We start from the raw sequence: 22,725 nt of genomic DNA, 5'->3' as shown, positions 1-22,725 counted from the left end.
TCCTGACTGTTTGCCCCACTTTCTTTCTTTCTTAGCGCCCGATGCCCCTCCTGACCCAACTGTGGACCAAGTTGATGACACCTCAATTGTTGTTCGCTGGAGCAGACCCCAGGCTCCCATCACAGGTCAGCTGAGCCTCCCGCTCTTTGGCTGCTATGTTAATCTTAATGACATCAACAGGGAGGGCGCAGATTCTGACTGTGGATCTGCATATCACTTTAAATCTCTAATATAATTTATGGGAGAGAGGTGTGTGTGTGTGTGTGTGTTTGTGTGTGTGTGTGTGTCGGGGGGAGTTATTTTCTATGGCACATTTCCCCTCGAAACCATTTTACCAACTCCCTTATACACATACACCACAACATACACACAACCTGTAAAGCCAGCTCATTGGCTTATTAAAGCAAGTGTTCCCAGGGTTGAAGAGGTGTAATTTTCCTGAAAACCTTGCTCTAAGACTTATCCTTAAGGAGAAAGCTGAGCTGCCTTCTTAGCTCATTAGGTGATTCAACTGCCTCATCACTGAAGTTCCAAAAAGACACACACAGTGCTAGACAACTCTGCTCAGGCTGGTTCATTAATTGCTTCCCTCATCTGGAGCTCAAAGAGGAAAAATCAGCTTAACATGAATATTTTCACCTAATGGCATCTCTAATTGACATTTATTAAGGATCTCAGGTCTTCAAGGATGACATTTATTATTAACAAGGTTTGCATGACTGTTCTTATTTTATCTTCGTGCTGAGTAGTCATTATTATAAGAAGTGGCAATATTAAAAGAGTCAAAAAGAATCACTGGCTCTTCACTAATCAAGCAAGATGCTAAGGAATATTCGAAAAGGGAGGATTTATGGTGTTTCTAAGCCTCGGTCTCAAAGAAAACAGTGCATCTTACTTTTGCTGATCCATCTGCAGGGTACAGAATAGTCTATTCACCGTCAGTAGAAGGCAGCAGCACAGAACTCAACCTTCCTGAAACTGCAAACTCCGTCACCCTCAGTGACTTGCAACCTGGCGTTCAGTATAACATCACTATCTTTGCTGTGGAAGAAAATCAAGAAAGTACACCTGTTTTCATTCAACAAGAAACCACTGGCACCCCACGTTCAGGTAACTTTTTTAAGAAGACACTTCCTATGTTATGTTATCAAGATTTTTCCTGAGGGGGGGTGGTTTTGTCTCTGTCAATAGTTCCCACATTCAAATAATCTTATGTAATAGTTTTTCCCTAAACTTCTGATGTTTAGCTGAAATGTCATAAGTAACTTACCAAAGCTGGCTACTGGCCTTTCTTATTAAAAACCAATATCATAACGTCCGTCTACAAATTTTCTCCCAGAAGCTCAAGGGTCATTTCATCTTTGATTCTTAAGTATTATAAAATGATTCAGTAAAACAAAAACCATTACATTATTTTCTGCAGTTATTTCAAAGGTTTTTGTTTGTTTTGTTTTGTTTTGTTTTTTAGTATCTTTTCTTATAACCCTCTCCCCTCACCATCATATGACACTTCATATGCTGGTAACTCATTTATTACCTAACTATTTTAGACAAAAGGTTCAAATGTCATAATTTAAGCACTATGACTGGGCCATGAAAATATGATCTGATTAAGAGACAAAACTTAGCAAAACTCTCGAATGAGAGGCTCAGTGAACTGCCTATCATATCCGAGAAACTGGCTTCTTAAAAATAATCTTCAGCAGAAAATGTGAATGACTGGTTGACTCTTGTCTGTTAGATACAGTGCCCTCTCCCAGGGACCTGCAGTTTGTGGAAGTGACAGACGTGAAGGTCACCATCATGTGGACACCGCCTGAGAGTGCAGTGACCGGCTACCGCGTGGATGTGATCCCCGTCAACCTGCCTGGGGAGCACGGGCAGAGGCTGCCCATCAGCAGGAACACCTTCGCAGAAGTCACCGGGCTGTCCCCTGGGGTCACCTATTACTTCAAAGTCTTTGCCGTGAACCACGGGAGGGAGAGCAAGCCTCTGACTGCCGAACAGACAACCAGTATGTCTTTTCCTATCTTTACCTCCCCTCCAAATTCTCCACCCTCACTTCCAGCCCATGAGGAAGTGCAGCAAACCATTGACTCAGAGGTGTATGGCTTAGAGAGAGGGAAATACCCAGCCGGCAAGGGAATGCACAGTGAACACAAAGCACATTACACTTGAAAACAAAACTCAAACAAGCTCCATGAGGCTAAGTGGTAACCCATTTCTAAAATACATGTATCAGCTGAAGGGTACTAAGAGGGAGAACTGAAGAGAATCTAATTTGAGTGCATTTTTCCTGTAACTAAATATATCTAGATCAAAGTTAAAATGCAGGATCGTAACACAGCAGAATTCATTTAAGAATAGCAATTGCCAAGTATCTAGTATTACTAGCCACCAGCTTATCTGCTCAGTTTTTACAAGCATTATTCTCATATTTACTCTCTGTTTTGACCTTAGGAAGGAAGGTCTTATTATTATTATTATTATTTATTTTTTATTTTTTTGAGATGGAGTCTCACTCTGTCGCCAGGGCTGGACTGTAGTGGCGCAGTCTCAGCTCACTGCAACCTCCACCTCCTAGGTTCAAGCAATTCTCTTGCCTCAGCCTCCCAAGTAGCTGGGACTACAGGCATGCGCTACCATGCCCTGCTAATTTTTGTATTTTTAGTAGAAACAGGTTTCACTATGTTGGCCAGGCTGGTCTCAAACTCCTGACCTCAAGTGATCCACCCACCTTGGCCTCCCAAAGTGCTAGGATTACAGGCATGAGCCATCGTGCCCAGCTGGAAGGTCTTACTAGTATCCATATTGACTACATAAAGAAACTGAGGCTTTAAAAAAATTCTGGAACTTGTAGGGTCACAGAGATAGGAATGGATAGAGCTGGCTCTATAACGTATGTCCAAAGCCCATGCTCTGAATTATTATACTTGACTGCCTCTTAAATATTTCCTCTATTTGAAATGTAATTTAAATTTCGGTGGGAAAACTGCTGGTTATTATTCTTAAGAATAAACTCCACAACTTATGTGATTCTGATAGTGCAAACTCACCAGTATCCTACCATGAATCTGAGGATATGTTATCATTACTGTAATTACTGTCTAATCTGAACCATGTGAAAATAACTTTTATTTCTCTAGCAGGGACTCTTCACAGAATATTGCTTCTGACCCATAGAGAGCTTCTTCTTGCTGTCATTTTAGGAGGCATATCCCTTTTTCCTTAATCTGTTTGGCTCAGAGCAACCTGTGAAGTTCAGAAGTGTTTGTTTTGCCTTTTTAAAAATACCATTGCTTTAATGTAACTATAATTTCTGAGAGTGATGGGAAGGTCATGCTGGAACATTAGACTTCCCGAAGGATCACAGTCAAGCAAAATGGTTCCACAATTTCTCATGACTGGCAGAGTTTTGGCAAAGTTCTATGTAGCACTCAATCTCTTACTGGCTCAGTTTTTCCAGGGTTCTGACTTTCACATAGTTGCAACCTTGAGGAGAGAAAACTTAGACATTCAATCAAGCTTCAGGACTTGAGTTATGATCATTACTGATCTAAATATTTCTTGGCATGTTTCATCTTTTTTCCTAGAACTGGACGCTCCCACTAACCTCCAGTTTGTCAATGAAACGGATTCTACTGTCCTGGTGAGATGGACTCCACCTCGGGCCCGGATAACAGGATACCGACTGACTGTGGGCCTGACCCGAAGAGGCCAGCCCAGGCAGTACAATGTGGGTCCCTCTGTCTCGAAGTACCCACTGAGGAATCTGCAGCCTGGATCTGAGTACACCGTATCCCTTGTGGCCATAAAGGGCAACCAAGAGAGCCCCAAAGCCACTGGAGTCTTTACCACACGTAAGCCGAAAATTAAATGCCTTTTCTTAACTATATTTACATTCTCTATTCTTCATGCTTTACAAAAAAACAAAACAACCCCCCCCCCAAAAAAAAAACATTAAAAAGTTAGTATATAATTTAAATCAGTGATACTAAAAATGTGCTCCGTAGACTGGCTGCTGGCCCGTTAATTGTTTGCTGCTAGTCTGCAACAAGAAGAAGAGTTGTGCCAGAATGTAAATCACAAAGCACACTGCTTAGCAGAGCTGAGAATTTTTCTGAAGCCAGATTTTCTTGAAGGAAGCAGTGCGTTAATTCGCATACATTGCCAAGCTCTTTTTCCTCTAGAGCCAGCACTTTGAGTAACATGGGTTTAAAGCACTCTGTTACTACAAAAATTAAATTCTATTACATTAAATGAATTTACCAAATACTAGTTAAGGCAAGAAAAAATTAGCACCTATGTCTATATTCTATTACTTTGGGCACTGAATAGTAACTATGAATGCAGAATAAAAATATCTACAGGTTGAATGGGAACCAACTAATTGAACATGAAGCCAGGGAAATGATTTCTTTATGAGTGTTGGCTGCAGAAGATTAAAGTACTTTTGCAGACATAATCGCTTTTTTCTTAAATTACTCTTGAAATTCCTCAGAGGAGGAAAATACTAACAATAATTTTTGGCCACGTCTGTCCTTTTGCTCAACATTTTAAAGGAAGTGGTCTTAAATCTCCCACATATCTACATCACAATAAAGACCTCTATTCACAAACTGATTTCTATTAAATACATTTCCATTTACATTACAGAGAATTATGAGACTCCTTATTTCTGGCTGAACATTATTTGTTATTTTCTTTTTTTTTTTTTTTGAGACGGAGTCTCGCTCTGTCGCCCAGGCTAGAGTGCAGTGGCCGGATCTCAGCTCACTGCAAGCTCCGCCTCCCGGGTTTACGCCATTCTCCTGCCTCAGCCTCCGAAGTAGCTGGGATTACAGGCGCCCACCACCTCGCCCGGCTAGTTTTTTGTATTTTTTAGTAGAGACGGGGTTTCACCGGGTTAGCCAGGATGGTCTCGATCTCCTGACCTTGTGATCCGCCCGTCTCGGCCTCCCAAAGTGCTGGGATTACAGGCTTGAGCCACTGCGCCCGGTCTTATTTGTTATTTTCAACTTGACGTTTTGAATTATAGAAGCACCTAACATAAGCACTTTTTTTAGCATATATTGTAACCATGGACTAGTTTGCAATTTTCTAAGAGCCTTCAACAAATGTTACTCTTCGACTAATTTAAAAGTATGGATGTTAAAAAGCATTCAAAAAGTCAATAGAAGCCTAGTTTGTAAATAACTACGGAATTGATTTCCCAAAGAAAATATAAACTTTTCCCCATAAAAATACATACTTTAAGGAAAACTTACTTCCATTTAAATTTACTGTATGAAATTTGGCCCATGAAGGCTTTTTCCTAAATAATAGTTAATCGTAAGCAAGTAAAATTCACTTTTAATTTGCAAATAAGCTTACCTGAAAATTTGGCTAAAATTTTACACGGTTCTAAGATAGTCTAAGATCTACTCTCATGAAATTAATGTCTTTATATTTCTTGTAAATATTCATTTCTTATAAATGTCCTTCAGTGAATTAGAATGGAGATTTCAGTGAAGGTGCCCTTTCAGTAGATGTTGTCTTTTACTAAAATGTAGAATTCTATAGTTGTCTTGTTCATTCCTTAACATAAGGCATATTTTATGTAGTTTCTTTGGTTGAACACAGTGCTGAAGAAAGAAAAAGCATTTTTAATGATGCTAACAATAATTAAGGGAAGGTGGTGGGTCAAGATATTTCAAGTACTTCTGAAGACTTTGATATATTGGATATATTATTTTATGCTTTGCATAATAGATTCATATAAAATATAATTATTTTAATTGAAGTACTAATAGCCAAAAGTAATTTTATTAGATAAAGGTTAACATAGTGTCTGGAACATTGTATGCTTTCAAAAAATACTTGGTGAATAGATGATTGAGAAAGGAATAATAACAAAAACAGTTCAACGAAGCTTATATTTAAATAAACTAATGTAAGCAGGGTATTCTACAACTCCATTCGAACTTTAAGTACTCCTTAAGGTTGTAAACATCCTCAAGGCTTGCATGGTTTTGAAATTACTAAGTTTCTGTAACTTTTTTACTGTCTTACTAAGCTGAATTCTGGGAGTAACTTTTCTGAGTTTTATAACTTGTGCTAAATTCTTAAGAGCGAATGTGAGAAAAGTTACGGGAAAAAGCTGTTTCTGGGGAAAATTCAGCTTACTCCTGTATTGATAGGGCAAATTTTATTTCTTTAACAGCTGGGCTTTCTTCCCTAACAAGACCTGCCAGAACCCATAGCTCACACTCAGAATCACATCCTTTGTTTGACATCGTTTGTGGGTTTGTGGTTTGGTGATTTTCCCATAATGGCCTTCCCAGGCAGAGAGCATCATCTTAAACTTGGGAAGACTCTAGCTGGCTGGCTCAAGCAATAGAAAATACCTAGTCTTAAAGCCCAGGACAGTTGAGGCAAATATAATTTGTAAAAAAGTTGTGGTTTTCACAGATGTTCAGTGAAAGAAACTGACTGTTCTCTGAATTGCTTTTCGTGGGCCATTAAAAAATGGTCACATAGGGCTGTCATGGCATTTTGGCAGAGTCAGCAGCAGCCAAGTGGTGTATAATTTCAGAAGTACTAAAAGGCATCGGGGTCACCCATCCCAGTCATGTTCCCCCAACCCCCACCAAACACCATCAAAATAATAACATACATAGATGAAACAGCCCACTAAACCAGTAGTACCTCAATTCAGCCATTAGAGCTATCATTACGAAGTGGTCCACACATATATTTGGCTTTTTCTCACACAATATTTTTAAAATAAAAAAATGGCTCCTTAGAATCCAGACTGAAAAAGAAATGCGAGAATTGCGATGTTGATTCTAAATTCCCACATGGCAAAGAAAAAAAAATTGACTGGAGTTGAGTTGAGACTGGAGTCTGAACACTTTTTAATCCCTGTTTGTATAACTCTGGAGACTAATTCTTTGTCTTGCCAGCCATTCATAATTTAGTATAAATACATTCGGAGGTTTTTTTCCCAATGGGAACAAAATTTGATTGAGATGCAAAGAGAGGAAGAATTGTGGAGATATCAAACATGTGACCAGGGCTACTCACACACTTGATACCCTTGAACTTAACTTACCCAACTCAAAATATCTGGCCTTCTGTGACTTTACCTTTCTAAATTTATAATAAGATTTGTGAGGTTGTTAGAAAGCTCTATCTTAACTTCATATATACATTCTTTCCTTCCTTCCTTCCTTCCTTCCTTCCTTCCTTCCTTCCTTCCTTCCTTTCCTTCCTTCCGTCCTTTCTTCCTTCTTTCTTTTCTTTCTCTTTCTTTCTCTCTCTCTCTCTCTTTCTTTCATTTTTGGTGCTAAAACCCAAAACAAATCTTTTATTTAAAAAGAAGATTTTTTTTTTTTAAATTTTTTTTTTATTTTTGGCCAGGTGCGATGGCTCATGCCTGTAATTCCAGCACTTTGGGAGGCCGAGGTGGGCAGATCACCTGAGGTCAGGAGTTTGAGACTGGCCTGGCCAACATAGTGAAACCCCGTCTCTACTAAAAATACAAAAATTAGCTGGGTGTGGTGGCAGGCACCTATAGTCCCAGCTATGGGAGTCTGAGGCAGGAGAATCACTTGAACCCAGGAGACCGAGGTCACAGTGAGATGAGATTGTGCCACTGTACTCTAGCCTGGGTGACAGAGCAAGAGTCCATCTCAAAAAATAAAAATAAAAATTTGTTTAAGTAATATTTTATTTTATTTTATTTTATTTTATTTATTTATTTATTTATTTATTTATTTATTTATTTATTTATTTTGAGATGGAGTCTTGCTCTCTCGCCCTGGCTGGAGTGCAGTGGTGTGATCTTGGCTCACTGCAACCTCTGTCTCCCAGGTTCAAGTGATTCTCCTGCCTCAGCCTCCCAAGCAGCTAGGATTACAGGCATCTACCACCATACCTGGCTACTTTTTATATTTTTAGTACAGATGAGGTTTCGCCATGTTGGCCAGGCTGGTCTTGAGCTCCTGGCCTCAAGTGATCCACCCACATCAGCCTCCCAAAGTGCTGGGATAACAGGCATGAGCCACTGTACCCAGCCAAAGTAATATTTTCGATAAGAAAAAGAACAGTGATGTCAAGATGCTAGAAAATGCAAAACAAACTTGTTATAATTCCTGATTCTGGTGATAAAATACTAAATTTTTACAGTGTTATTATTCTGAATAAATAATCACATATTTAAAGTACAAATCTTTAGACTTCAAAGTGCATCCATGGTGGCAGATTTTATTTAACTTTTATATAGCATGTTTTATTGCAACCAAAAATAGTTGACCATTATTGTGGAATAATTCAGCATAAAGCTTTTTTTCCTTTTTTTTTTTTCTTTTTTTGAGACGGAATCTCATTCTGTCACCCAGGCTGGAGTGCAATGGCATGATCTCGGCTCACTGCAACCTCTACCTCCAGGGTTCAAGCGATTCTTGTGTCTCAGCCTCCCCAGCAGCTGGGACTACAGGCACGAGCCACCATGACCGGCTAATTTTTCATATTTTTAGTAGAGACAGGGTTTCACCATGTTGGCGAGGCTGGTCTCGAACTCCTGACCTCAAATGATCCGCCCACCTCAGCCTCCCAGAGTGCTGGGATTACAGGCATGAGCCACCAATCCCTGCCCAGCATAAAACTGTTTTTAGATCACCATCTATAATTTACCATTGTTCTTAAATTAATGATTAAGAAACAATACGATAATCAGTTTGTGGTAGCCAGTTGTACATTTTATAAGGGATTTTACACTGACGATATAGGGAAATTTATTGTTATAAAACTCAAATCCCAACAATGATGGAAAGACATGAATTAGATTATATAATTTCATTGAAAAGACTGCCTTAGCGAATATTTAACCCCTTGTTACTCAGGTATAATTCACGGGCCAACAGAATCGGTATTATCTGTGTTTGTCAGAAATGCGAACTCCCTAGTTCTTTGTTAGACCTCCAGAAACAGAATCTGCATTTTAGCCAGACCCAGATGATGTGTGTGGCACATTAAAGATTGAGAAGCCTGATCCTCTCCCAATTCTCACCCAATGAAAAAATATGTTACATTCTTTATCCACTGCTTGGTTAAACTGAGGTTCTCTATAAAGATACTTGTTATCTCTATTCTATGAAATCATCTGTGATTTTGAGTTTTGAAAATGTGCATTGATTCTCTCTCACAGTGCAGCCTGGGAGCTCCATTCCACCTTACAACACCGAGGTGACCGAGACCACCATTGTGATCACATGGACACCTGCTCCAAGAATTGGTTTTAAGGTAAACTGCCCATGTTCCTAATCTCTGTGATACAGCCCTGAGCTGTCCTTGTGTTTCCCATGTAGTGGAAACAGGGTGCTCAGGAGTCAGGAGACCTGGGTTTTGTCACCTGCTTCTGTTCATACATCTTTGACTACATTGTCAGGGCCTAACAATCCTTCCCTGCCTACCTCACTGAATTGTTCCAAGAATGGATGGAGGCTATGAAAGTGCTTTTCTAAGGATAAAACATTAGCACGAACTGCTGCTTGTTGTTATCTTATTTTCTCTATCCTTTCCCGCAGGGAACTACATTTCAAAAAAACATAGGAAAACTTTATTTGATGTGTCATTCTAAATGGGTGTGAACAAGTTCACAAAAGCCAATTTAGGGAGATCAATTAAACTCAGAGTCACTTAAAAATCGCATTTTCATCCAATCAGTTTCATCTCCAACTGTTCAAAGCACTGCGGGTAAATCTCTTAATAGAAGTTAAGATTAAGGTTTCCCTGTGGATATCTGGATTCATCTTCTTTAAAGTAATGATATTAGGGAAGTGATGAATACAAATGAATATGTTTAAAAGAATTCCATTCTTTGGCATTTAGTGTGAAGACAGAAATATTTGTTATCGCTGGAAATCATGACTCAATCCCCTTGATTGTTTAAAAAAATACACCAAAGATAAAGTATATGAATGGCCATACTTATGATTATGCTACTCAAATATAGAGGAACTTTTTGAAGATTGCCAGTATACCTTTTGAATTCCCTGAATGTCATGCTGACTTTCAGAAGCCTTATGGTGTGTGAAGGATCTCTTTAGAGTTGGACACTATTTGATAGCACAGTGTTACCTGAGTTTTTGAAAAAGGATCTTAAAAGGATTTTAAATTATGGGCATAGTTATTCTAATTCTTCTCTTGTAATGTATCATCCTGCAGTTGAAGCTATGAACATAGCTCTTCAAAAGGTGTGTTTTTGCAATACAGTTGCTACAGGGGCTAGTGCCTTTATATGGCAACTAAAAGGTGAATTGAATGTGAATAACTCGTTAAAGGGAGAGCTCAAACATTCCTTCCAGCACACACCCAGAAAAATAGAAACAAAATACCATGTGGCCCACAGTCCCTGGGTATGTCTGGTTTGTAACAAGAGATTCTTTATCAAGCAAAACAGTATGTAATGACATTTCTCTGGAACCTTCCATAACAATCCACCTTAATGCAGTTTGGAAGATACCTTCCCCACCTTGGGGAATTTCCAGCTAAAGTATATAAAAGAGTCCCCAAATCATTTCCTAATAAAAGTACATTGTGCAGTTTCTGAAGAGTTTACGCCATTTAAAGCATAATCACAACCTCACAGCAGTAACAGGCCTCTGGAAATATTCGTCCTTGGTGTTTATTTTGCTTTCCTTCCTCTAGCTGGGTGTACGACCAAGCCAGGGAGGAGAGGCACCACGAGAAGTGACTTCAGACTCAGGAAGCATCGTTGTGTCTGGCTTGACTCCAGGAGTGGAATATGTCTACACCATCCAAGTCCTGAGAGATGGACAGGAAAGAGATGCGCCAATTGTAAACAAAGTGGTGACACGTAAGAAGAACTCTTTTTCCCTTTTCTATTAGTTTTTAAAACTGTTCCACTTTTTGAAAAAATCTAGTGTCAATATCACTTTTTACTTATGAGAATGGCACAGGGGAGATATCTTATCCTTACTTAAATTATTAATGCTATTCCTGAATTTGGAGTAGCAGGTTCAATTCATGCTTTATATTTTATGGCATCAGAAATGTTCCTTCCATGTCAAGAATATTTATGAACAGGCGAGATGAAAATAATTTCAATAGTATTGCAAAATCATTAACCATAAAAAAAGTCTTTGTCAGATAACTGCTGCTGTCCATCATGTTTTCATAACGTAACCTATATTTATATGGGAGGGAGGGAGGCAAGAAGCGTGGAAGAGAGGGAGGTAGGGAAGGAGGAAAGATTACACAGGTCAAGAGCTTTGTGTCAGCTTTAACTTTTAAAATTTTCTTTCTCCATAGCATTGTCTCCACCAACAAACTTGCATCTGGAGACAAACCCTGACACTGGAGTGCTCACAGTCTCCTGGGAGAGGAGTACCACCCCAGGTAAGTTTGGGATGGATCACAGGGCAAGTATACACCATACCTTCCCAAGACAAAGATTTTAGAAACTGTTTCTTTCAGACAAAGAAAGGATTCAAATTACAAATGCTCAGCTCTCCATACAGACTATAGCAGTACATGACGTACATCATGGGGCAGCCTGCAGGATGCTTTAATCCACGTTGACTTCAATCACAGGAAACAGAACAATCTTACACTAGTCTAGGGGGACAAGGCAGATCCTCACACAGCTGTAGGGCTGAAGAAAAGCGCTGTGGAAGGTGCCTTTTGCTGAGTGCATTAAAAATTGCCAAACAAATGGCTGAAGTCATATTACGTAATTTCCCTTTTGTGAGTTGTTACAGAGCCTAAGTTTATTATTCCCTGAAGTTTTATGAATGTTTTGTCATGAGTTGCACCACAAATATTTAAGGGTGATGAAAGGCAGAAATACCTTCGTTTTACAGAATAAGAAAACTGAGACTTAGAAAAAATTGGCCTACTCATAGTCACACATTTTAAATGTTACAAAACTGGGATTGTAACTTAAGTTTGTAGACTCCTTCTCACACCCAACATCACATATTTGGAATGTAATTTTTTAAAATTATATTCTATGCAAACTGAAAAATTTGATTAAGGGGTTTCTTGACCATTTTTAAAGCTTTAAATGAAGCATTTGTCTAAATTCCTTATTCATATATATTTGAAAATTATTTACAAAATGCTAAAATGTATAAAGATAGCTGTAATAATAGTCAAATAGCACGATGTACTATGGCAATAACAGGAAATTTTAGATATTCATTACTTTGGCCAAAACCACATGGAAGTCTCACAAAACTTATGGAGAAAAATCTTAAACAAAAATAGAAGTTCCAATTAATGTTGATTGCATTCTAACCTCCTATATTTGTTAATTTAAGGGATATGTTTAGTTTATTCCTTAGCTATTTCTAATTTCACTGTTAAATTATTGTGAAATTTTTGTTAGAAAAAAAAGTACTGTATAGTTCTTATCTTTGCCAGGGCACAGAGCTAAGGCTATCATCTCTAAGTCTGATTAATGTATGCAACCACACAGAAAAAAACTAGCTCAGAATATCTCTTTTAATCTCTCTCTGAAGTAGAATGATTTTGGTAAAGTTTTCATTATCTGCGGAAACATCGTTTAAGCCAAAGCTATACAATTTCCAGCTGAGTTGCTCACAATCTGAAACTTTCAGTTGGCAAGCTTCACGCTTGTTAGCAGCAGGATCATTCATACCTTGTCTCAATGACCCAGCCCACACATTTGGATGATCACTAGCAAGTGTAATGATCTCAATATTTATTTCTCATTCAGTTGGGTTTCCTTGTATTTGCCACATTAGTGTTTACCCTGTTCCTAATGGCAAATGAAATTCTGTCATCTCCTTGCCTTTTATAAAGTTTAATATACTTTCTCATTTTATTTTTAATCTGGCCCTACAGCTCTCTAGTCCTCACTGTTTTTATTTGAATATCTCTCATCCCCCTCAACTCTTTTACTGCCCAATTTCTATGATTCCTGAAGACTTCAACAATCAATACTCTTTTTTTTTTTTTTTTTTTTTTTTTGAGACAGAGTCTCGCTCTGTCACCCAGGCTTGGAGTGCAGTGGTGCCATCTCGACTCACTGCAACCTATGCCTCCTGGGCTCAAGCGACTGTTGTGACTCAGCCTTCCGAGTAGCTGGGACCACAGACATGCCCCACCACGTCCAGCTAATTTTTGTATTTTTAGTAGAGATGGGGTTTTACCATGTTGACCAGGCTGGTGTTGAACTCCCAACCTTAGGTGATCTGCCTGCCTCAACCTCCCAATCAATACTCTTTATAGAATAAGTATCACTACTTTTGTTTTTCGCCTTTTCTCCTTTCTTGGTTCTCTTCCTATAAATCCCATAGTCTCAGACCTTTTAAATTAGGAGAGCTCTCTGAGGAATGTGCTTAAGGTTGAGAGCGATTCCATACTAGGCAGGTAGAAAGGAATATTCCTCAGCTGTCTTCAAATGATTCATTAAGGAAAAGCAGGGTACAGTGGTAGGACCATGGGATTTGGAAATGAAAGCTTTTGGGAATCACTCCCCTGGTTCAAAATTTCCTTTAAAGTGAGGATCTTGGCGGAGGTTGAAGTGAGCCAAGATCGTGCCGCTGCACTCCAGCCTGGGTGATAGAGGGAGACTGTGTCTCAAAAAATAAAAACAAAAAATAAAATAAAGTGAGGATCTTAGTACTGCCTGAAAGGATTGTTGCAAGCATTGAAAGACAGTGACAGTGGAGTCCTCAGCAAATGCCAAGTCCTTCTGCATTCCGCTCTGTGAGTCCGTCATTGGAGTCTAGTTAAATATGCTCTGGCTCACAGATGCTCTGTGCAATAACTTCCTCTTTTCTTTTTCCTCCAGACATTACTGGTTATAGAATTACCACAACCCCTACAAACGGCCAGCAGGGATATTCTTTGGAAGAAGTGGTCCATGCTGATCAGAGCTCCTGCACTTTTGATAACCTGAGTCCCGGCCTGGAGTACAATGTCAGTGTTTACACTGTCAAGGATGACAAGGAAAGTGTCCCTATCTCTGATACCATCATCCCAGGTAATAGAAAAATAAGCTGCTATCCTGAGAGTGGCACTTCCAATAAGAGTGGGGATTAGCACCTTAATCCCTAGACGGTTAAGGGTGTCAAATATAGTTGGGATTTAATTCCGATCTCCCAGCTGCACTCTCCAAAACCAAGAAGTCAAAGCAGCGATTTGGACAAATGCTTGCTGTTAACACCGCTTTACTGTCTGTGCTTCACTGGGATGCTGTGTGTTGCAGCGAGTATGTAATGGAGTGGCAGCCACGGCTTTAACTCTGTAATGTCCGCTCACATGGAAGTATGACTAAAACACTGTCACGTGTCTGTACTCAGTACTGACAGGCTCAAAGTAATATGGTAAATGCATCCCATCAGTACATTTCTGCCTGATTTTACAGTCCGTATCAATTTCCAACAGCTGCCTATAAAATAGTTTTGTCCTCATATGTGAGCACGGAAACAGCATTTGGTTGACACGTCCAGTTTTTCATCTTGCAGTTTCAAATCCTTCTTTTTAAAAATTGGATTAAAAAAAAAAGAAGTAAAAGCCACACCTTCAGGGTGTTCTTTGTTGTGGCTTGAAAGACAACATTGTAAAGGCCTGTCTAAGGATAGGCTTGTTTGTCCATTGGGTTATAACAGAATGAAAGCATTGGACAGTTGTGTCCCCCTTTGGACTCTTCAGAAGAATGCTTTTACTAACGCTAATTACATATGTTGATTATAAATGAACTAAAATAGTGGCAATGGCCTTGACCTTAAGCCTCTTTCCTAAGCCTCAATGTGCTTTTGAATGGCACATTTCACACCATACATTCATAATGCATTAGCATTATGGCCATGATATTGTCATGAGTTTTGTATGGGAGAAAAAATATCAATTTATCACCTAATTATTATTATTTTTTAACCTTCTTCATGCAAGCTTATTTTCTACTAAAACAGTTTTGGAATTATTAAATAATACTGATACTTACTTCATACACTTATTTCAGATACTTATTAAACATTGCTGATGCTTACTTCAGATACTATGTCTAGGCTCTAAGAATGGTTTTGACATCCTAAACAGGCATATGATTTTTAGGAATCTGAACAGTTCAAATTGTACCCTTTAAGGACATTTTCAAAATGCAAAAACAAAAACAAAAACAAAACAAAACAAACAAAAAAAATCCCTAAAAGAATATTGTAACCTGTTTTATTCTTCCAGGGAAGCAAACTGTTCATGATGCTTAGGAAGTCTTTTCAGAGAATTTAAAACAGATTGCATATTACCATCATTGCTTTAACATTCCATCAATGTTACTACTGGTAACCTGATATACACTGCTTTATTTTTTCCTCTTTTTTTGCCTCTATTTTCCTTTTGCCCCCCACCCCCTTTGCTTTGTAACTCAATAGAGGTGCCCCAACTCACTGACCTAAGCTTTGTTGATATAACCGATTCAAGCATCGGCCTGAGGTGGACCCCGCTAAACTCTTCCACCATTATTGGGTACCGCATCACAGTAGTTGCGGCAGGAGAAGGTATCCCTATTTTTGAAGATTTTGTGGACTCCTCAGTAGGATACTACACAGTCACAGGGCTGGAGCCGGGCATTGACTATGATATCAGCGTTATCACTCTCATTAATGGCGGCGAGAGTGCCCCTACTACACTGACACAACAAACGGGTGAATTTCGAAAACTTCTGTGTTTGAGACATAGATGGTGTTGCATGCTGCCACCAGTTACTCTGGTTAAATATGGATGTTTTAAGGGGGAAGTCAGCAATTGGCCAAAGATTAAGACAGGGTGGACTATGGGGATAAGGAATCAAATGCATCTGCTAAACATATGCAAGTATTTTTCAGTACACTCTCATTTAAACCACAAGTAGATATAGAGCTAGAAAAATTCAGATGTCTGTTCTGTTAAATATAAAATAGCAAATGTTCATTCAATTTGGAGACCTAGAATTTTTCTTCTTAAATACCAAACACGAATACCAAATTGTATAAGCACCGATTAATTATAAGAAATATATCTCCAAAATGTACCATCATGCTCTTCCTTCTACCCTTTGATAAACTCTACCATGTTCCTTCTTTGTAGCTAAAAACCCATCAAAATTTAAGGTAGAGTGTTTTGAGGTAGGAGAAAAGTAAATTTGGGAGCATTCTAGGTTTCGTTGCTGTCACTAGGTAAAGAAACACCTCTTTAACCACAGTCTGGGGACATGCATGCAACATTTTAAAGGTTCTCTGCTGTGCATGGGAAAAGAAACATGCTGAGAACCAATTTGCATGAACACTTTTCACTTGTAAGTAGAATTCACTGAATGGACTTGTAGCTCTAGACATCTCACATGGGGGGAAGTTTAGGACCCTCTTGTCTTTTTGTCTGTGTGCATGTATCTTTGTAAAGTACCGCTATGTTTCTCTTTGCTGTGTGGCGACTTAAGCCTCTTCAGCCTGGGATAAAATAATCTGCAGTGGTATTAATAATGTACATAAAGTCAACATATTTGAAAGTAGATTAAAATTATTTTTTAAAATATATCGATGATGGCAAAAAGGTTAAAGGGGGCCTAACAGTACTGTGTGTAGTGTTTTATTTTTAACAGTAGTACACTATGACTTAAAATAGATTTAGATTAGACTGTTTGCATGATTATGATTCTGTTTCCTTTATGCATGAAATATTGGTTTTACCTTTCCAGCTACTTCGTTAGCTTTAATTTAAAAATTATATTAAATGAGTCTTCCTTCTTGTTCGAAACCAGCTGTTCCTCCTCCCACTGACCTGCGATTCACCAACATTGGTCCAGACACCATGCGTGTCACCTGGGCTCCACCCCCATCCATTGATTTGACCAACTTCCTGGTGCGTTACTCACCTGTGAAAAATGAGGAAGATGTTGCAGAGTTGTCAATTTCTCCTTCAGACAATGCAGTGGTCTTAACAAGTAAGCAGTCGAATGTATCTGTTCCATAAATATTAACCCAGAGCATAGCAAATGAATTCTGAGTTCTCAAGTAGGAGCAGCTAAAAGCAAGACAGCTGCAACCAAGCTACAAACTAAACTCCAAATTCAATGTACAGCTCCATAAATTTGAAAGCTGTAATGTTTGTTGCTATCTTAATATACTTTTGATATCTACAGCTTTTAAAAAAATCATAGTGGAAAAACACCAGCAGGAAAGTTCCATGACTTTAAACAAACTCCGCTTCCAAATAAGCAGATAAAAATAAGTGAATATCAAGAGAAATTACATGACTAAATGTAAATCTTTAGAGAAAAAAATGAGAACTGAAAATAGTGTCATTATGCGTGCTTTATTCTCATTTTTATAAAAAAAGTGTCAGTAGTTGATTTAGGATTTGAATACTTAGAAAAGTGACTGATTGCTTGGGCTAGATTAGGATGTTGTTTTGAAGAGAGTCAGAAGTTTAATTTGTACTTCAAAAAGAATCTGTTAGAAGGATTTCTCAGAAGGCTGAGAGCTCAGGAAAAAAAAAAAACCTAACATTAAATAAACAACAACAATTTATGGAAATTGTCTCTTTCTAGTCCCAACCATTATAGAATAGACATCTTTTGTTAAAGAATCAAACAGTAGGCTGCAAGATGGTGCTGTGTTTCACATAAACAGTGCTTTTTATTATTTTCACTGTAATAGTCAAATATATAACAACAGCAAAAGATTCTACATAAGGGAAAAATAGCTTACATTTAGGTACATTAACAAATATTAGTCTGAAAACATCTTCTACCTTTCAAACATAATTTAGACAATGAAACACAAAGAAGAGCAGCTTGACGTGACCATAATCTTGGTTTCTTACTTTGTGGCTGAGGGCAAGAATATCTTTATTTGGCATATCCACCACCCCAGGGCTATTGCTTCTGTTCTAGAGCAGCCTGGAATCACTAATTACAGCATCACCCAGTATACAAGCCCCTGTATCACAATGTCTGCCCCTTAGCCATAGACCTGTCACATGTTAATCATGTGTTCTAAGACCTTATTATAATCCTAATGCTACAAATGACCTCAAGGTAGCCTCTCTCCCTCCTGGCAAAGTCATTATTATCCTCTTTTAAAGATGAAGCAAGCCAGGTGCAGTGGCTCTTGCCTGTATAATCCCAGCACTTTGGGAGGCTGAGGTGGGCCAATTGCTTGAACCCAGGAGTTCGAGACCAGCCTGGGCAACACAGTGAGACCACGTCTCTAAAAAAAATACAAAAATTAGCCGGGCATGGTCATGCACACCTGTGGTCTCAGCTACGTCGGAAGTTGAGATAGGAAGGTCACCTGAGCCTGGGGAGGTTGAGGTTGCAGCAAGCCATGATCATGCCACTGCACTCCAACCTGGGTGACAAAGTGAGACCCTGTCTCAAAAAGAAAAAATAAACAAACACGAAGCAGTTGAGGTCCCCAGTGGTTAAGTAAATTGCCACTGGCCAGCTAGTAAGGTGGAAATGGAATCCAAGCATCTGGTCCTCCAGTCTGGCACTTTTCCAAACTTTGCAGGAGGCTTTACAGAAACGCTGAAGGGCAAATGGTGTGCAGGGGAATGAGGGTTTAGTGAGTAGGAGTTCCAAGTTTAGAAGCCTCACTCTCTGTACCTTTTAGATATACAAATACTTACCATATGTTACAATTCCTCTAGTATTCAGTACAGTAACATGCTGCACAGGCTAGTAGCCTAGGAGCAGTAGGCTAGACCATATAGCTTATAGCTTAGGTGTGTCATAGGCTCTACCATCTAGACCATATAGCTTATAGCTTAGGTGTGTTGTAGGCTCTGCCATCTAGACCATATAGCTTATAGCTTAGGTGTGTCATAGGCTCTACCATCTAGACCATATAGCTTATAGCTTAGGTGTGTCGTAGGCTCTGCCATCTAGACCATATAGCTTATAGCTTAGGTGTGTCGTAGGCTCTACCATCTAGGTGTTTTTTGTTTTTTTTTTTTTTGAGACGGAGTCTCCCTCTGTTGCCCAGTACAATGGCACGATTTTGGCTCACTGCAACCTCCAACTCCCAGGCTCAAGGGATTTGCCTCAGCCTCCCGAGTAACTGGGATTACAGGCATGAGCCACCAGGTCCGGCTAATTTTTTTGTATTTTTAGTAGAGGTGGGGTTTCACCATGTTGGCCAGGCTGGTTTTGAACTCCTGACCTCAAGTGATCCACCCTCCTTGGCCTCCCAAAGTGCTGGGATTACAAGCCCATCTAGGTTTGTATAGGTACACTCTATGATGCTTACACAATAAAATCACCAAATCACACACTTATCAAAATGTATCTCTATCATTAAGCTATGCATGATTGTGTATCAAAATGGAAGAAGAGGCCGGGCACAGTGGCTCACGCCTGTAATCCCAGCACTTGGAGAGGCCAAGGCGGGCAGATCACGAGGTCAAGATTTCTAGTCCAAGCCTCGCCAACACAGTGAAGGCCTGTCTCTATTACAAATACAAAACTTAGCCAGGCATGGTGGCAGGCACCTGTAATCCCAGCTACTCCGGAGTCTGAGGCAGGAGAATCACTTGAACCCACGAGGCAGAGGTTTCAGTGAGCCAAGATCACACCACTGCACTCCAGCCTGGGCAACACAGTGAAAGTCTGTCTCAAAAAAAAAAAAAAAAAAAGGAAGAAGAGACTCACGGATGTATATTTAATTTTTAAAAAACTATTCTGCTCTCATTTTAATATGGCAGAACCGATTGCTTTCTCTTGAAGTGTGGCTTTTTTCCAGTAAAGGTTAATTGCTAAGACCACCAGTGCTGGCCTGGGTCAATCCCTGTATGATCCTGGGCAAGTAAATTAAAGAAGATAACTTCTCTGTGCCTCAGTATTTTTTGTTGTTATTGTTTTTTGGTTTTTTGTCATTTACAAAATGGAGATAATTGTAAATCAAATTTTTAGAGGTGATAGGTTTGCTCATTTCTTGAATGCGGTGATGGTCTCCCAAGTCACACATATGTAAAAACCCATCAAATCACTTTAAACATATGCAGTACATTGTATGGCAAGAAAATTGCTTTTAAAAGTAGCAAACTACCTCTCAGGGTTGTTGTGAGGCATCAATGGCAATCCATAGCACCACAGCCAGGATTATCATGCGCCCTCCAGAGACATACCCTCAGGTGGATGCGAGAAATATCCAGTTGTTGCAGCAACTTTGTCCCACTTGAAATCCAGCTGAGTCATCTAATTACAGACCTTCGCCAGGTCTGTTCAGTGAACACTTTGCCTTAGTGTTCACTTAAGTGTAAGTAGGATTTAGGACTGGACATTTGGACATTTCATCAGTTGAAACAGTCCTGGGCGCGCTTTGGTTTCTCACGCTTTCAAGCACAGTTTTAAAATAAGCCCCACTTGCCCTTTCAGATCTCCTGCCTGGTACAGAATATGTAGTGAGTGTCTCCAGTGTCTACGAACAACACGAGAGCACACCTCTTAGAGGAAGACAGAAAACAGGTGAGTGGTGTTGGCAGTATGACTATCCAGTCATACTGGATAAAGTCAAAAGTATGACTTTTGCCTACCAATGCTGTATAACAAATGAAATACATCTCCATTTTTTGTGGTCGTGGTGTGTGCACTTTTGTCATCACAGTATGACTTTACCACTGGTCTGAAAAACTAAAAGATACCTTACTCAACAATCACCTAGACTTTCAGTCACTAACAAATTAATCCAGAAATTTGTTGTCTGTCCTTTTAAAAAACATTTCCTAAGAAGATCTTTGTTATTTAGATTTAGTGGACATTCCTTTTCATTAGGTGGCTCTGTCTAATGGCTGACCCAACACTCATTGTCATCTATTTTTCTTCCTTTACTAATCCAGCAAGTTTACTTTTTACTTAATAAAATATGAATTTACTAGAAGGAAGTTGAACTGAACCTCATAAATATTATGTACTTAAATATGAATGCTTCTTTTAATTTTTTCTTTAAAAAGATACAGTTTAGTGTATTAATTAATTTATTTATAGTCTACTTGCTTCCAAAAAGGACTTACGATATCTTAGTTTGGTTTCTTATTGAATAGAACTAGTAAATGCTGTAACTAAAACAGAAATTTGCTGGAAGTCCCAGAGACTAAGTGGTTTAAATTTACAACAAACTCTGAATTTTTGTGCATTTTTCAAAAATGTCAATTCATGAGGAATTATCAGCATTGTAATTTGTCTGGGATAATGTCTTTAGTTTCAGAAAGTTTTGTGTTTGGCATCATTACCACTCTGTTGACATATAAATTCCCTCTTGAGCTTAGGAGGCTTCTCTGAGAGTCAAACATTTACCTTGAGAGTGGGCAGATCTTGCTTTACTTGGAAGGATACACTTACAGGATAGAAACATAGAATACTTAAACACTGAAGAATTTGAAAATGTCAATTCTCAGAAGATCTTGAACACTTATCTCCAAATGTAACACAGAAACCTACTGTAATAACCCCTAAAAATTGCTTGAATTACTTAGCAAAAGAAAAAAATGAGTGCTTGAGCTGGCTATTTTGAAGTGAGTCAATTTAAGATTTTAAAATTCATATATAGCTTAGAATCAGTACATCTTGCTCTGAGGTTTATGGCAACTCACGGTATTGATGAGACAGGAATGAAATGTTGGATGTACGTTAATTTCCCCTACACCTTTTTCACTTCCTAAACTGGTGGTATCTTTTCTTCTTTTTTCTCTTCCTCCCCTGGGTGGGAACAACAGGTCTTGATTCCCCAACTGGCATTGACTTTTCTGATATTACCGCCAACTCTTTTACTGTGCACTGGATTGCTCCTCGAGCCACCATCACTGGCTACAGGATCCGCCATCACCCTGAGCACGTTAGCGGGAGACCTCGAGAAGATCGGGTGCCCCCCTCTCGGAATTCCATCACCCTCACCAACCTCACTCCAGGCACAGAGTATGTGGTCAGCATCGTTGCTCTTAATGGCAGAGAGGAAAGTCCCTTATTGATTGGCCAACAATCAACAGGTAACTTGTTTTCTGGTCTGCAAAGAAACTCAGAAGACTTTCCTACCCAGTTGGTAGATTCTGTAAAGTAGCTTGCTGTTTTCTGTCATCAGCTCTTTAAAAAAAAAAAAAAAAAAAAGATCACTGTCATGGGACACGGAGAGGAAAGGGAGAGAATGTGTGGAGAAACACCTCTCTTAGAATATGGTAAAGAAGTCCGGGCATGGTAGCAGTAAAGAAGATCATTTTTTTCCTCTCAAGAAATTTCTCACTTGATTTGGGCATTTATGCATTTCTAATAACACAAGTTTTATTGAAAATGTAGAAAATTGGCCAGATGTGGTGGCTCACGCCTGTAATCTCAGCACTTTGGGAGGCCGAGGTGGGCAGATCACTTGAGGTCAGAAGTTCAAGACCAGCCTGGCCAACACAGTGAAACCCCATCTGTACTAAATATACAAAAATTAGCAAGGTGTGGTGGCATGTACCTGTAATTCCCGCTACTCGGGAGGCTGAGGCAGGAGAATCTTTGAACCCGGGAGGCAAAGGTTGCAGTGAGCTGAGATCAAGCCATTGCACTCCAGCCTGGGTGACAGAGCAAGACCTTGTCTCAAAAAAAAAAAAAAAAAAAGGGGGGGGGGGGCCAGGTGCAATGGCTCACGCTTCTGATCCTAGCACTGTGGGAGGCCAAGGCGGGTGGATCACGAGGTCATGAGATCGGGACCATCCTGGCCAACATGGTGAAACCCT

The 22,725-nt window shown here is 39.3% G+C and overlaps 1 protein-coding gene across 30 annotated transcripts in view; it reads left to right on the top strand.

Moving 5' to 3' along the window:
• The window catches only part of FN1 (fibronectin 1), a 75,640-nt gene that overhangs the window by 27,779 nt on the left and 25,136 nt on the right, over nucleotides 1-22,725 (top strand). For 18 of the 30 annotated variants that reach the window (XM_031651494.1, XM_031651491.1, XM_031651493.1 and 15 more), the window contains exons 17-28: nucleotides 36-125; nucleotides 916-1,110; nucleotides 1,742-2,014; nucleotides 3,594-3,860; nucleotides 9,191-9,285; nucleotides 10,693-10,861; nucleotides 11,317-11,403; nucleotides 13,826-14,017; nucleotides 15,408-15,680; nucleotides 16,772-16,954; nucleotides 20,390-20,479; nucleotides 21,727-21,996. In XM_031651494.1, the coding sequence (XP_031507354.1) occupies nucleotides 36-125; nucleotides 916-1,110; nucleotides 1,742-2,014; nucleotides 3,594-3,860; nucleotides 9,191-9,285; nucleotides 10,693-10,861; nucleotides 11,317-11,403; nucleotides 13,826-14,017; nucleotides 15,408-15,680; nucleotides 16,772-16,954; nucleotides 20,390-20,479; nucleotides 21,727-21,996 (2,184 nt within the window). The remainder of the gene's footprint in view (nucleotides 1-35; nucleotides 126-915; nucleotides 1,111-1,741; nucleotides 2,015-3,593; nucleotides 3,861-9,190; nucleotides 9,286-10,692; nucleotides 10,862-11,316; nucleotides 11,404-13,825; nucleotides 14,018-15,407; nucleotides 15,681-16,771; nucleotides 16,955-20,389; nucleotides 20,480-21,726; nucleotides 21,997-22,725) is intronic. The other 12 variants (XM_017946925.3, XM_031651495.1, XM_031651496.1 and 9 more) reach the window with 1 other exon arrangement.

The sequence above is a fragment of the Papio anubis genome, chromosome 10 (assembly GCF_008728515.1).
Source record: "Papio anubis isolate 15944 chromosome 10, Panubis1.0, whole genome shotgun sequence".
Classification (NCBI taxonomy): domain Eukaryota; kingdom Metazoa; phylum Chordata; class Mammalia; order Primates; family Cercopithecidae; genus Papio; species Papio anubis.
This window is presented reverse-complemented; position numbering and strand designations above follow the sequence as displayed.